At 38.3% G+C, this 15,804-nt stretch overlaps 1 protein-coding gene across 47 annotated transcripts in view; it reads left to right on the forward strand.

Moving 5' to 3' along the window:
• The window catches only part of DLG2 (discs large MAGUK scaffold protein 2), a 1,822,408-nt gene that overhangs the window by 1,145,315 nt on the left and 661,289 nt on the right, over nt 1-15,804 (forward strand). For all 47 annotated transcript variants that reach the window (XR_011541520.1, XR_011541519.1, XM_070625668.1 and 44 more), the window contains one exon: nt 12,928-12,981. Coding sequence is in view for 45 of the 47 variants with exons in the window: in XM_070625668.1 (XP_070481769.1) it covers nt 12,928-12,981 (54 nt within the window). In the remaining 2 variants the exon portion in view is untranslated. The remainder of the gene's footprint in view (nt 1-12,927; nt 12,982-15,804) is intronic.

Below are 15,804 nucleotides of genomic sequence, written 5' to 3' on the forward strand. Positions count from 1 at the left end.
CTAGTAATACCCCACTTTTTAGTCTATTTCCTTCTGAAGGAAATGAACAAGGCTATTAATGGAATTCCTATTAGTAAAGGAATAAAGATGACACTTAATCTATAGAGATGTTCGACCTAAGGGGGAAAAATAACTACATCAGAAGCGACCTGGATAATTGCAACAGCCTGGGACTGCATGAACATTTGCAGATTTCTCGTAAAATGGAATGAAATTGTTGCTTTTGTTTTTAAACGAAAAGCAAGAGCTTGCCATCTTTTTATCTTCCTCTCTTGTGAACTTTGCATTTTCTTTGACTGCTGTTCCTGTGATTCCTGTGCATAAGCATCTGGAGTCCATGAAAAATTAACGCCAGGTGCAGGATGCCTTCTTTTTATTCCAATATTGCGCATTGTAAAATGTTTGTATTGGCTCATCAAAATAGGGTACTGGCACAGATACATGTTACTGTACCATAGAGTAAGCTCATCTTCTGCCACTCCCACTTTCCTCACCCACTCCGGAAATTGCAAAAATAGGACCCAAAACATTTTTGTTACAGAACGGAAAAGTAGACAGTTGTTCAGAGGTAATAATAGCAATCCTCCTCCAAGTAGCAAGCAAAATTAAAACACACACACACACACACACATCAAACCCTCAAAACCTTTAATGAGCTAATACTAGATATGTTGCACTCTTTTAAGTTTCATTCAGATGTTTTACTTAGCAGGAAGATGACCAAGAACAATGGATTTTCTAATGTTTATCTTGTGTAGAGACCGGAACATATATTGTATTAATGCTTTTACTAATGCCGCTGCGGAGACTACCACTACACTACTGTTACTACCTACTTTCCTTATAGTGACCTCTCTTGTTACAATTTTCAAAGCAGTGTAAACTAGATTCTTTCTGATTACAACTTTGCAAGGTAAGCAAGGCAGGTTTTAATATTGCCACACTATTTGTAAGAAGATTGAAGTTCAAAGAGTTGAAGTGGCTGGGATCAGAAGTGATTAAGTAGTAAGACATAATCTAGTAGGACTAGAATCTCAGTCTAGCACACTTTTGCTCTGACTCAGAATTTTAGCTACTTGAAAAATCCAAGTCCGAATCCCTTGCTCTACCCCTTACTGTCTTGGGCAATTGTCTCACTTCTCCAAGCCTCAGTTTAATCCTCTGAAAAATTATATATTATACAGATCTTTTTAGGGTTGTTTGCAGTTTAAATAATACAGTGTGAGTTAAACCCTCAGCACAATGGCTGACCAAAGAAAGTACCCAGTAAGGGTTGCCATTATTAATGTTGCTAACTTTTAATATCTCAAATGTATCTTGTTATAAATTGCATAGTGTTTTTTAATTTAATTTTTGTTGAGTTAATTGCATAGTGTTTTTATATATGATTCCATTTGCTTCTTGAAGAAGCACATGAGTTTACTAAATAATAATTTATAATCTATCTCCATTGTTACATGAACAAGAAGTGTCAGAGCAGTTAAATTAGTTGACTAAGATCATGTAACTGAGGAGAAATGTATCAAATCTCTGTCAGATGACCCAAATCCTAAAGTCTTTTTATTGCTATTTTTATTATATTCAAAATTAGGTTAGTATTAAAATCAGGAATCATCTAATCCTTATTTATAGTTGGATGAAAGCATAGAAATAATTTAGAGTGACCTGACCAAGTTCTTCAGGGGCACAGCCATCCCTAGAAGCCTCATCTGCTGACTCCAATTGCAAGACTAGGAGGTGCTCATCCTGTAACATAAAAGTATAATGTGTAAAGGTTTTTGTCGAGTTAGAATGGGTAAGGAGAGATCATGAGATATAAGGTTGCAAACATTATATTCCTAAGGAAATTATCATCTCCATTCCAGTTGGTTGGGGAAATCCTTTACAAAACAAATGAAGGTTCCAGTTTGTCTGAGTTTACAATTCCAACGGACAAGTGGTCTGAGGGAACAGAGGAGAGTCAGCCTGGAACCATCATTTCACTCTCCAACTTGTGACAGAGTCCCCATGCACCAGAAAACGACCTCGTCTCTGCCTTCTTTCTCTTCCTTTCATTTTTCTTTCTTACTGTTTCCCTCTCTCTCCTGTAGCCCACAGAAACAGATGATATTCCTCCATCTTTACTCTGAAATACACAGTTATAGCATTATCCCATGCCCAGTAGGGGGTAAATTGGTAAGCAGTCCCCTTGCTTTGCAGAGTAACTGAAGGAAAGAAAGCCATCGGAAAACTGAGAAACCAAGAGTGATAGACACACTGCCACTCTGGGAAGCTAGGGCAGCTGTGGGGCTAGGAACTGGTTGGCATTTTGGACCTAGAGATTTGTAGGTTCTTGGCTGTGGAACAAAGAGTTCATTGCCTCGTCAATGACAGTATACAAACACATCTGCAGAATATATTCTCTGACATCATCAAATGCTAGCAGTATTTAGCCAACTTCTATTTTTCTAGTCCCCATTCACTTCTCCTTTTTATTTATTCTCCTTCCATGTTTTTTCTCATTGAAAATGATTCCAAATAGCAAATTAATTTTGAAGAAAAAAATGTGTAGAAGGGAGATTGGTAGACTTGTAGATATTATCGTAATGTAAAATAAGGGAAATGGAATTAAAATGTTCTCTGCTCTGTTCCTTCTGCATCCAAGGCCAAGTGCCATTTTTTAGAGGCAGGTCTTGAAACATCTTCCAGACCTAACATGGAGGTGAGTACATTAGAGATTACTAATGGTTTTAAAAAGTAAACAAAACTCACACATCCTCTTCGTCTCTCTCCTTATCATTTCCTGTCATACAAAGGAACCATTCTAGATTTGAAATATTTTAACACTTTCTCCATGACTTCACCTGATATGTTTTAAGCTTTGAGTGTGTGATCTATTATCAAATTATGATTGGTAAAAGAAAAAGTGAAAGCAGAGTTTAGATGTTAATTAATTTTTCCTGGAGTTAAGACTTATAGAACATGGAGAGAAGCAAGGATGGAAGAAAGAGTTGGTGATAATTTTCTGCTTCACTTCAAATCTTTTTTACCCTTTAATATAGAATAGAATTCTTTGCCACTAATTGAATGGTCTTGAGGCCAGAAAATTAACTGATTCAGAAGAAAAACAAAATATAGGCTATAAACATAGAGCAAGAAGATCATAAATGGATTTTTGAGGTGCCTTGTCTAAGACATATGGAACCTTATCCTTTAGCCAATTCATTAGAAGCCACTTTGTATCATTGTTCTTTTTCCAATTTCCAATTTTCCAAAGTTTCTTTCTGACTTTTGTATTATTTCTGCATGCCTTTCTTAACATCATGCCTTCTAATTTTCCGTATCTGAATGATAAAAACAGAGATCATCATCATTTTCCAGAAGGAAGAATTGTACAGTATCCCTGCCTTCTTTCTAGTATTTCCCAGCAGGGCAAAATTTATGATGAGTGAAACCAGATCTTTGATGAGACGTGGATTCTTAAAGGTCATCCATTTCACTCTTTATTCCTCAAATATAGAAATAAATGGGGAGGCTCAGTGAATTGCCTTTTCACCCTGAGTTACTGAACTTACTGGGTCTAAAACTGAGATCTTCTGATTCCCAGTCCAGCCATTTTTATACCAGGTACATAATCCCTCAACTGGATTGTTGTGACTTCCAGGGAGATAGAGTGCCTGATTTTTGATAGCTGTGCAGGAACTATCTGAGATGTCAAGTTGACTCCATTATAAACAACTTAAAACATTATTTTTATATTAAAGAAAATAGATGATTATGGAGTAAAAACAGCTACATAAATTTTTAAGATAAAACATGAGACCTCAAATAAATGGCTAATTTTGGGTGAATCTTTTGGGATATGTCTTCACATTCATTTGAAAAGTGTGAGATATGCTTAGGATGCCATTTTGCTTTTTTCATTATATTCGAATCCTTAGCTTTTCACCAAATACTATGCTTCCTCCCACCTCTCCGACTTCTGAAGTGTACAGTGGGAGAGTAAGTTAGGGCAGGGAGCATTTCCAGCAGCTACCTTCCTTGCTCCACACAGGGTGATGATATGACAAGAATATGGATTTGGAGTCAAGAAGGGTGAGCATTGGCTCCACTAGTTATTAGTCTAGTGATCCTGGGCAAGTTGTGTTACAGGTTCATGCTTCACTTTCCTTATTATACAAAAAGCGTAATTATAGCATAAAATCTATAGACTTGTAATGAGGAGTAGGAAAAAGTGAACATAAAGGACCAGCATATGGTAGGCATAGAGGAGTATTTCTGCTTATAACTTTCCTTAATTTACATGCTGTGGTTCAAAATAGCATGGTCTGCAGTGCGTGACAGGCTCCAGATGCTAACACATTGACACCACCAGGCAGTGTGTTACAAGAGCTAGTCATTAGAGGGCAGCATGCAATTACCCCTTTCTACCCATTTCACCTAATCTGTTGCCTCCTGTGTTTCTCATGCATCTTATGTCTTCATGCTGTTGCTCTAGTTCCACAGGTCTAAAAATCCCCTATTAACAAATGTCTTTTGAGTATATTGTATGTCATGCACTGTTAGGAGTGTAGGTAGGGGCAGCTGGTGAAGAAATGAAGTAAGATGAGGGCCCTGTCCCCAAAATGGTGACAATTTCAGCAAGAAGATACAGATATCATACATGAACCACATAGCCATCCAAACGTGTAAGAACAGAAAGAAACATTCCTTAAGGATGTCTAGGCTTGGTGCTTTCATATAACTTCTTTCCTTTAATATTTATAATTCAGTGTGAACTAAAGCAGTACAAATAATGAATGCTTGCAAATTTGGAGTGCAGGATGGATAGATTGAGACCTGCAGTGAGGACTTTCATGGAGAGTAGGAGACTTGAGATCATCCTTGCAGGATGGATAGAATTTGGTTAGGTAGATAAGAGAGGGGACCGCGATTGATTCAGGATGTGGGAGAAGGAAGAAATGTAGAAAGTGACCTTATGGTAGGCATGAGCAAGGTGTGTGCTTGGAGTATAGAGAGTCCTGGCCTCATGGAAGAAAAAGAGAGAAACTAAATAGCAATCATTTATTGATCACCCACTTTGTGTAGTACATGGATCAGACCTGATCCATATACTACAGAAGAAATAGGCCCCACCTTAGTCTGATAAACCAGGTTATTGATAGCTTGCTCATAATTCTGGTACCTAAGTCTGGAAAATACCACTGTACTACTAACATTATAACTCTTTGGTGGCTTAGCAAAAAGGAGCAGATGGTATCCACATGGATCTTTCCAGGAATAGCACCACATGGAGTGAATTAGTGAATTAAGTAGGTATGGTTATTGTGGCATGGGGCATACTGACTAAACCACATCTGAGATTTGAGCTAATGACTCCGTTTTTTGTGCGATCTTCAGAGAGCATTTGTACAAATAAAGCAGTTGGCTTTGTAAAAGCTCACTGTGAATCAGTGGGACTTGTGGCATCATGGACTAATGGGAAAAAGCAAGGGATTTAAAGTCAGAAAACATGGGTTTGAATGCCAGCTTTGCTTTTCTCTAGCTGTCTGACTTTGGGAAATTCACTGAATCACTCTGAGCCTCTATTTTGATCTGTAGACATGGGAAAATTCCACCAGTCCCTCTGGGGTTCTCTAAAGAGTAGACAAGAAAGCACAAGTAAAAAGCTTACCATATTTCCAGGCACACAGTGGGTACTGGCTCAGTCAGTGTTAGTTCCCATCCCTCTTCCTGTGGAATTAAATGACCTAATGTGTGTGGACACAATTTCTAAGTTATAAAGCATGGTATCAGTGGTCAATCTAATATAACTACCAATTTGAGTTTCAATGATGTTCTGCAGACTTAGTTTTGGTGAGTCATTTATTTTAGTCTTTTATACTAAGTGCAAAGAGGTGTATGGAGAAGGGTGCAGGGTAGAGGTCTGAAGAATCTTCATAACTTAAAGTTCAAGCCATTTTTATCTCTTCTTCCAAGTGGAATTGATTCTCGAGAAAACTTATAAGTTAAAGAAAACTCTCTGATTCCAGCTCTCCCCTTTCTGTGCCTCATTCTTCAGACTGCCCCATCTGCACTGGGGATAAGGTAGTACCCAACTCAGTCTATCCGAGGTCCTCAGGATATCATTCATTTTCTGCAAAATATCACATTACTTTGTATTTTAAAGGAGGATCAAGCAGACATGTTAACACTTCAATACAAAGAGAAGAAATACTGTTGGTTGTTTTTCAAAGATCACTGATAGAATTTGTGTTGATTAGAACAGACTTCTGGATACTTATCAAATCTTAATAGAGAGCAGAAGAAAATGTTTTGCAGTTGTAAAGAGTTACCCACTTTGGAATCAGACTAACCAGTTTGACTCTTGGCTCTGCTGTTACCTGCTGGATATCCTTGGGCAAGTAATTAACATCTCTGTGCCTCAGTTTTCTATAAAGTGAGGATAATATTATTTTTATTATTAAGAGAATTCAGGCAAGCAGAATTGAATTGAGTTCAAACCAAGCATGAATCTGCCATTCTTTCTTCCTATTTTCTGAGCTAGGCTGGTGGTAAGCTAGGTAGGTAATCATTTGTGCATTTTATTAAGTGCTAGGGAGAGAGAACAAGGTCTTAGCTTCCTCCAGAGTTGCTCCCTTGGGACATCCTGCCATAGCCGTTAACCTATAGTTAAGCCTTGCCTAGCCAAGCCTCTGGCACTCACACTGTTCACAGACACACCCACTCGTTATTGCCTCAGAGTCCTCACCTGTGAAGGGGTAGCCCCTGTGTCACTGCAGAGTGAGAGCAAACCAGGTGACAGGCCAGGACCACTTGGTGCTACTATTTGTGATGACTCAGAGCTGTACTGGCTCGAACTGTGCCCACCTGATTGTTCTTTTGGAGAGAGAACATGAAGAGGAAAAGAAAACCCAGGAAAGCAAAACGTAACCACAGTGATAAATAAAATAACCTTACATCTATAAAACGCTTCTCTTTCACTTCACATACATTGTTTCTCCAGCTAATTTCTTGGGAAATAGGTTAACTGGAAAATAGCATTGTCCCATTTTTTAAGTGGGGGTTTGCAAGAGATTAAGGGACCTAAAAACCCTCTGAGAATTGGGGAATTGAATCTGAGTCACTATGGTGAGAAATTTCTCTTCAGACGTGAAAGAGAAGCTAGCAACTTTCAGGGCAGAAAATAACTGCATTTTCAGCCTGCTAGCCTGAAAAAACTCAGGAGAGGGAATCAAGAGATGGTGATGGTTACTGGCAAGGGTTCTAGGGCTAGAAAGGCAAGGGTTTGAAAGCTGGTTGTAGTACCTCTTAAGTTTGTGACCTTAGGCAAATGACTTAGCCACTTTGATCCTCCCCTTCTTTTTTCTTTCTTTCTTTAAAAATGAGAACGATAATGTTTTCTTTAGAACCTTTTGAGAATTAAATGTATTAATGCATCTTAAGTATTTATCACAGCCCTTGGATTTTAATAATCATTCAATAAATGCTGAATATTTTATTGTTGATATTCTTCTTGTTGCTATCTTGTCTTCAGTGTCAGTACTAAATAATTGTGAGATCTGGGACATACCACTTCCATTCTGTCTCCATTTTTATATTTGTAAGATGAAAGAATAGATTAAATGATCTATTAGGTCGCAGCTTTAAAGTTTTCTGACTCTAGAGTGTATTTGTTCTTCATATTTTGTTTTTGCTCTCTTGTACAACAAGCAATATGTCTTTAATCTGTCATTTACCCCAAATTTTCTTTGGAGCTTACTCAAGAAAGTCCTGATTTAGTCACTCTGGGTATTCCTGGGCCATTAGCCTTCTCCTGTCATGCCTCTTGTGGGCCTGCTCATATGATGTACTGGGGCCCAGTAACTGGACCAGAATGAGGAGGGGAGGGTTCTGGCACTAGCCAGGATCAAGGTGGATAAATCTAATTAGGCTTTGAGCTGGCCTCTGAGTTGTTGATGAGCAGTAAAAATTAGAATGCAAAGAATTCCGGTAAAGTCTGATTCCACTTTGAGAGGCAAGAGAACATGATTGTCAAGAGCACGGACCCTGAGTCAGACTGTTTGGGTTTGAAGATGATCTATTTACCACACGTGTGACTTTGGAAAGTTGCTTAACCTCTGTTTTCTCACCTGTAAACTGAGAATAAAAGTTATCTGCCTCATTGGATTATATGAGGATTAAATAAGTTAATTGATGTAAAATAAGTGTTATATAAGTGCTTGCCCTAATTATTATCCATCCCAGTGCTAATATATCAGGAGATTTAGGTGTTTCTGGGTCATAGCACCATGAGCGATTCCAGATAGTGATGATACTCAGCCAGGCAACTACAAGTTCCTGGTAAATCTTTCAAGTAGGAGGAGGACCCTGCTAATACCTAGGGATGTGGGGCTCTAGCCCAACAGATTGTAGGAAAGAAGGAGAGGAAAGAAAGGGTTTCAGGGCTGGTAGAAAACTAGAGGCAGGATATTGAAGCAGAAGGCCCCCTCTCAACCACATCACATTTTTTATTTCCAGAATGGGCCAATATGATGGAGGGTTAGGGGGAAAATCTAATACAAAATAAAATTATCCTGAGTTCACTCCTTAGCATACCAATTCATTTCAGACCTGTTTGGATATGTGGTTAGTAGCCCTAATATTCTACTTCCCTGGTTAGGATTAGCACATGGTTTGATTAGGGCTCACCCTGATGGCAGCCCTCTGTGTGAATTGTGAAGCTAAAAGACTGTTAATATGGTATCATGTAGCAGCCAATCTAAGCCAGCTAATATTTACCTTGAGGTTCTGGGATCTCCGGCTCTCTCAGTATAATCACATACACACACAAATGGACTCATTTTAAAACTTTCAGTGGTTTCTATTTTGTTTCAAGTTGTCAGGCCATACCATATGTAAAAGTCATTTATAGGGCCTGTGTTACTTCGTGCCCACTCCTTTAAGGCTGTGTTACTTCTTGCCTTGTTTAAGGCTGAGAAGATAAGCCAAAGACACTGGGCCCCCAAAGCAGCTCACATGTTATTCTTGCCATGTTTTACCTCCTGTTTAATTTGGCCTACTGAGAACCACCTACCTTCTACTTGCATGTCCCAGGTCATTTGAAATCCCTGTACAGTTCCTAGCCTATCAATGTTATTGTTCACTTCCTGCTATATCTGGGTCACTTGACTGTGTGAGTTTCTCTTCTTTTCTGCTTTGCTTCTTGAAAGTTTAGGTATAGGCAGGGACTCAGTCTTTTGACCCCTCACTGGTTAGCTTGCACTTGTCAGATGTAAGCCTCCCAGAGTGTGTTCTTTAGCTAATTGGCTACTATACCTCCCCTGCCAACACCAAACACCTTGCCTGAAGAGGCTTCCTCACTGTAGCTGGCCTGGTGACCATGTGACCATTTATATCAGCGGTATTTCCAAGATCTGGCACTTAACAAATGTCAAGAAGTAACCACATCAGTCAGAATCAATGAACTCCTTTGAAAATTTGCCTTCATTATGTCAGATTATTAATTACATTCTCTTGGTGGCAAGCAACAGAAGTTTATCTTTTACTAGCATAAGCAATGTAATTTACGTAAGATTAAAATATTTAGGTATCCCATGACATCCAAGGAGAGGAAGGTGGCTGGAATTTATGAATAACTTGATCTAATAATTTAAATTTTATCAGTATTCCCTCTGCTTGCTTCTGGCTTCTCTATGATTAGGTTTATCTTTCCCTCTTGCTATAAACTGGCTTTCTCCCCGTGGAAGAGACTGTAATATGAAAAGCAAACTATTTACATCTTATAGTTGGGTTGCCCAAGGGAGATTAATTTTCTTAAGCCTTTATGGTTTCAAAAATCCTTGCCTAGATATACATAAAGACAAGCCTTGAAGCTTCTGATTGAAAGTTTTTTTTTTTTATATTTGTTACAAATCTCTTTCTAGTTAATGAAAAGCATATTGAAGGGGGATGCTGGAGTCTGCTAAGTCACTAGTTTGATTTAGGGGTTCAATTAAAGAGGATATCTAATGTGGAGAGAGAAAGTGTGTACAGCAGGGCAGTATCAAGTGTGAAGACAGAGCTTAGAAGAAACCATCAAAGTAACCAGGGAATTGTTTTTAAGACTCAGAAACCAAACTTGATCAAACTAGGCATGGACTCACATGATTTCAAAAGTGAGAAAAGAAGCAGGAGCCAGGCTGAGCCAAGGGAAGACCTGAAATTAACATCTGGTGGGAAGAGCACACTCATGGGCCATACTTGGAATTTTACTGCACTCTGTGCTGCTACCACTTGGGATTTTTATTCTCTGCTGATATATGCTGTTGAGTACCTAAAAGATTCCAAGAAGCTTCTGAGAGAACAGTGTGGGGAGGCCTGTGAGAGTTTGGAGCAGAGCAATGGGGGATATTCAGAGAGCCTGATGTGGCAGCAGAGTGGGATAGTGTGTTATTCAGGACAGCCCACCAAGACGTCTCCTTGGCACTCACGCCAGGGAGTTGCCAATGTCAGATGTATATCTGTGTTCACACAATCCACATATCCTGTTTGTTTGTGCATTTTTAGTGATTTTTATAGATGTAGGCATTAATTGTGGCTTCTGGATCTTTTTAGCATGAGAAGGAGCAATGAGCTTTTCGCATAAGAGATTATACTTTAAGATTTACAGCCTCTACATCCTGTACTTATGAAATAACTATTATTTCGTAAAAGCTGGATATTCAAGTAACAGTGACTGGTTAAAGAAAGAAGGTGGTAGTGGATATTGCAAAAGTAGTCAGTCATGTTGGTAATATGAGAGATTTGGGGGTTATCTTAGAAATGCTCTTCAAAACTTACAGAGGTACTACTTTCCTTTATACCTTCACCTACACTTTAGAGCTACATTTAGTCAATAATTCCTTGGTATTTACTGAGTTCCTTTTGTGTACCCAAATGCTGTGAAGAATTTTAGGAAAGTACACAATCCTTGTCATTTTTTAAACCTGGAGTCTGATTGGAAAGACCAAATTTACCCATGTGAAATGGAAAATAGCAACATTAATATACAAAAGTGATACATGACATTGTATAGGAATTGGGCTTATGTATAAAATTATTATTATTTCCCAGACCACATTAATGCAATCTACAGGAGAAAAACAAAAGTAAGATGGGTTGAATGTCCCAAATCAAATCAATGCATATTTATTGATCAAATTATATTAGATAATAAAGGGAAATACAAGTATTGGGTATGATACTCAGAAAGTTTTCAGTCTAGTCAAGTAGACAAGGCACAAATGCTTTTGGGAGTTCTGGGAACCAATTAGAAAGCATAGAAGATACATCATCAAAACTAAGAAACAAACAAACAACAACAAAGTCATTAAGTCATCATCAGGTTGCTTTCAACATCTGATATGCAAGACCCTGAGGCATCTCTTGCCTTCAGAGTGGTCTTTGCTTTGCCTGGATCTTATATCATGCTCTAGCTAGAGCTCTCCAGTCACTGAAGGACTCAGGTGAGGGAGCCACCTAAGTATTGGGCTCAGAGAGCAGCTTACTGCAGAAAAAAAATGAATTTTGATGTCAGAAAGGCCAGTGTTAAATGTCAGCTCTCATTTTCCCTGAGCCTCAGTTTTCTCATCTATAACATAAGAATAGTGATAATAGTGCCACATCAGTATGGTTTGGTGGAGATTAGATGAGGATATATATGGATATCCTTATATATGCGCCAGTAATATGTATTTAATAAATGGGAATTCACAAGGTCTACTCAGTTCTCTTTAGTGCAATTGTAGACCCACCGTGCAGATATGCAGACCAGGGTCATGTTCTCAATGCCCAATGTTTGTAGTTAAAATATGTAACTTTGTTTTGTAAAATCTGCTGGATTGCCATTTGTTTTATAACTCGATTAGGATTCCATAGGCACAGATTGACATTAAAAAGCTGTTAACTCCGTTAACTCCAGAGGGCACGGCTAATGAAATGTCCCGAAAGTGGAGCACTTGCCAAAACCACTGTGTCATATAGGACAGCTCTCAATTAATCATGATGAGAGTATTTCCTCTATCTAAATGAAATCTGCAATTTGGGAAGGAGATTAAAGATCCTTCGGGGGAGGAAGGAAAAGTTGCTTTGAAAATTCTAGAAACTAGAAAATAAAGATAGATCTACTCAATATTCATGAAGTCAGATTGGTTAATGCAAACAGAGATTGCAATCTCTTATTTTCTAATGACTTGGCTTGTAGTGCTCCTCTATCAGTTTTACAGAGATTCCTACTCAACTTTAAAGAGAATGACTGCAGTTTGTGCAAAATATGTTTAAAAAAGAAAGTTTAGTGTGTCCAATATGATTTTCTGCCATCTTTGACTAATTTTTAATTTTCTGTCTAAGGATTTCTAAGCTATGTGATCAGAGATGCATAAATGACAAAGAAAAGATATGATACAGCATGCATAATAGAAGAACACATATAAAATGTCAATAAGTGGATCCTGCTATTGTGCACTGAATATAATGTACTCTCAAAAGGCAGTTTAGAGAAAAGAGTTATAAATATTAGTTTAGGTTTAATTTTTCTTCCATGAGAGAAAAGTCAAATTTCTTTAGTACAGCCATTTTACAAAGAAATGTTACAAATTTTAACTCTCACCCAATTTATTAGAAATCCTTGCCCTATGCACAGCACAAATCCTCACCTCCTACACTGTTGGGTAGAATTTAAAAGAAAATGAGTGTAAGTTCTATTGCTTATTTCATTTCATTGTGTGATATATGTAGCAAACAAATATGTGAAGGGAGGAGGGTACTGGGAACTCTGAGCCCCTACATTTATCTCACCAATACCTGACACAGTGCCTACACAGGTCTTCAAGAAATACTGTTGAGCTCTTTATCAAATAAGTTAACAGATCCTATGTCAGAGTAGACTACTTACTGTTTAAATTTTTTTTGTCTACTTCTCTTTTTCAGGCTAGCCCTGCTCCTATAATTGTCAACACAGATACTTTGGACACGATTCCTTATGTAAGTAACATTTTTCTTAAGACTTTCTTTAAAAACTATGGTAGAACTTAGTCAGCTGAATTTAAAATTCAATGCATATTCAGTTTTATCCAATCCAGATAATCTTAAGAAATGATGTGTAGAATGGCTTTTGAGAGTTTTCTTTTGATATTTGCTGAATCTTGCCTTAGTCACAAACAATTTCCTCTTCCGTTGTCTTGTGAAGCACAACGCCCTCTCCTGAGAAAAAACTAGCAAATTGTCTTCAAATAATGTTAGTTTCCTAGCTGATTCTCAGAAAAGAGAGTGAATTGCTTATAGAAGAGATGAAAAAACTTCTTTGGGTTTCTTAGTAAAGGAATATTCAAATCAGTTTCAATGACAGAGCCCAGAGCATAAGTGATCAACAAATATTTTATGGGTTTTGCTGGGCTTCTAATAAGAAGTGGAGCAGAAGTTTTGTAAGGGTAAAGTCTCTCTTTATATAATGAAATGTATGGTTTTATAAAATCACGGATCATGAGATAATAGGATCAGGCAGATCATAAAGCCTAGGATTTTGTAACTGAACTACAACCACTGTGATGGCCAAATTTCTATTTTTTTTTTTTAAAGATTGGCACCTGCGCTAACAACTGTTACCAATCTTTTTTTTTTTCTGCTTTTTCTCCCCAAATCCCCCGAGTACATAGTTGTATATTTTAGTTGTGGGTCGTTCTAGTTGTGGCACGTGGGACACCACCTCAATGTGGCCTGACAAGCGGTGCCATGTCCGCACCCAGGATCCGAACCAGCAAAACCCTGGGCCGCCAAAGTGCAGTGCATGAACTTAACCACTCAGCCACAGAGCCGGCCCCCAAAATCCTTGACAACAAAGTCTGTCTGGGTAGGGGAGATTGGAGAGTGGCAGTAGACCACATTGGTGAGCAAATCATAGAAACAAACTGAACCGGAGACATGGGGACAGACTGGAATAGAGAGCACATGGCCTTCCAAAGGGGGCAGCTGCCACTTGGCTCCAGTGGGTTGGTACCAAGGGGAAATGGGGACCAAGTGTTGCCATATCATCCAGTTTTTTCAAGAAAAGTCAAATTTTGTGTAAAAGCTTGCAATTTTTAAATACAGGCAACTAATTTTCAAAAGTTCAAACACTGTGTGCCAAACAAAGTATGTCTAGTTTAGAGCTTGCCCTTTGGGAGATTTCTTCCTCAAAGAAAGTAGGGGTCCTGAGCAGTTCTGCAAGCCAGGACTCAGCCACAGGGGAACAGAATGCTAACTGGAGTACAAGGTTGGGACTTGATTACACGAACAAGTCACTAAAACTGGGACGCAGGATCAGGACAAGAATAACAGCAGATTGACTTATGCTGAATCACCTGAACCACTGAACTAGGGCTTCTTAAGTCTTTCTGAACAAGAGTCATTTGGGGTCATACCGGAAATGGGGTTAAGCTGACTGATAGGAATCAAGTGGCCTCAGCTGTGGAAAGTAAATTACTTGTTAGAAGGAAGGAAAGCAGTGCTTTAAAGACATGTGGTGTCCACTATTCTCTCTCTCACTCTACCTTTCTTTACTTATCAAACATTTATATTGGGATTACTGTATACCTGACACTGTTTTAAGCACTTAACAAATATTAACTCGTTTAATCCTCATAACAACCCTATGAGATAGGTACTGTTAATTTCTTCATTTTACAGATGAAGAAACTGAGTCATAAGGAGGTTAAGTAACTTTCTTAAGGCTGCACAGTAAAAGGCAGAGTCAAGAATGAACCTAGCTAGCCTGACTGTGGAGTTTGAGATCTTACTTAACTCCTATCATGCTGCTGCTTATGTTTCTTCCCTTCCGAGTTTTGAGCCTCTCAGTTTGGGAACAAAGTTTGCTTAGTTACTCCTCTGCTACATGGAGCTTTAGGTGGAAGACAACTTGTCGCAGAGGCTTCAATACGCTTGGGGCAGGATCCATGTATATATTAAGAAATTTTGTGTCTTTACTATAGTAAATCTCTTTATTCCTTGGCAAAGCAGTGAGCAGTACTTTGAAGTAGACATGGAGCACAGAGGCTTGATTTTGTAAATCAGACTGCTTTCTTGTGGTAGATCTATATGATTTCAAAGCCTTCTATTAGGCTTCTCGTGGCTTAATTGCCAGATGCCCTCATGTACGAATAATTTATCGATAGAATCTAAGGATTTTGTACAGACATGCTCAATTGGTATCTCAACTAATTAGCCAGTAAAATCAACCACATATAGCAAATTAATCAAATTGCTCCCATTTCCTTAAATATCAGCTTTGTATCTGACTTTGCATTCTTCAAAGGGCTTTTTAAAGATCTTCAACTTTTTAGTACTTACTGCAAACCTCTTTGAGCTTCCTTAAAAGTATGATCTTTAGAGAGGTTTGCTGAGCAGCTTGGTATGGTCCCAGTTCTCATGGCAGTGTGTTCTTGAGCAATTCATTTAATATTTCCAGACTTAAATTAATGTGTAAGAGTGCAATTATAATACCTATCTTGGAGGTGGTTGTGAGGATCAAATGAGATTATGTATGTGAAATCGTGCTTTGGTAACTTCTGGTTGATAGGGGTTTATTTATCATTTTATTTAATAAACACTTATGAAGTAACACATGCTAGACCGTGAGAGGATGGCAAATATGAATATCTTCCTCCATGTAGAATAAACACGAATACATTATCTATTGAAAATGGCAGTTTGAGCTCATAGCCATAAAGTAGATATGCTTTAGAACTTGGCATAGGCTCAACTCTCCCCTTTGTTCCTCACTCACTGGGTAACCTTGAACAAATCACTGTTCCTTTTGCAGTCTATTTTCTC

The sequence above is a fragment of the Equus przewalskii genome, chromosome 6, assembly GCF_037783145.1.
Source record: "Equus przewalskii isolate Varuska chromosome 6, EquPr2, whole genome shotgun sequence".
Taxonomy (NCBI): Eukaryota; Metazoa; Chordata; class Mammalia; order Perissodactyla; family Equidae; genus Equus; species Equus przewalskii.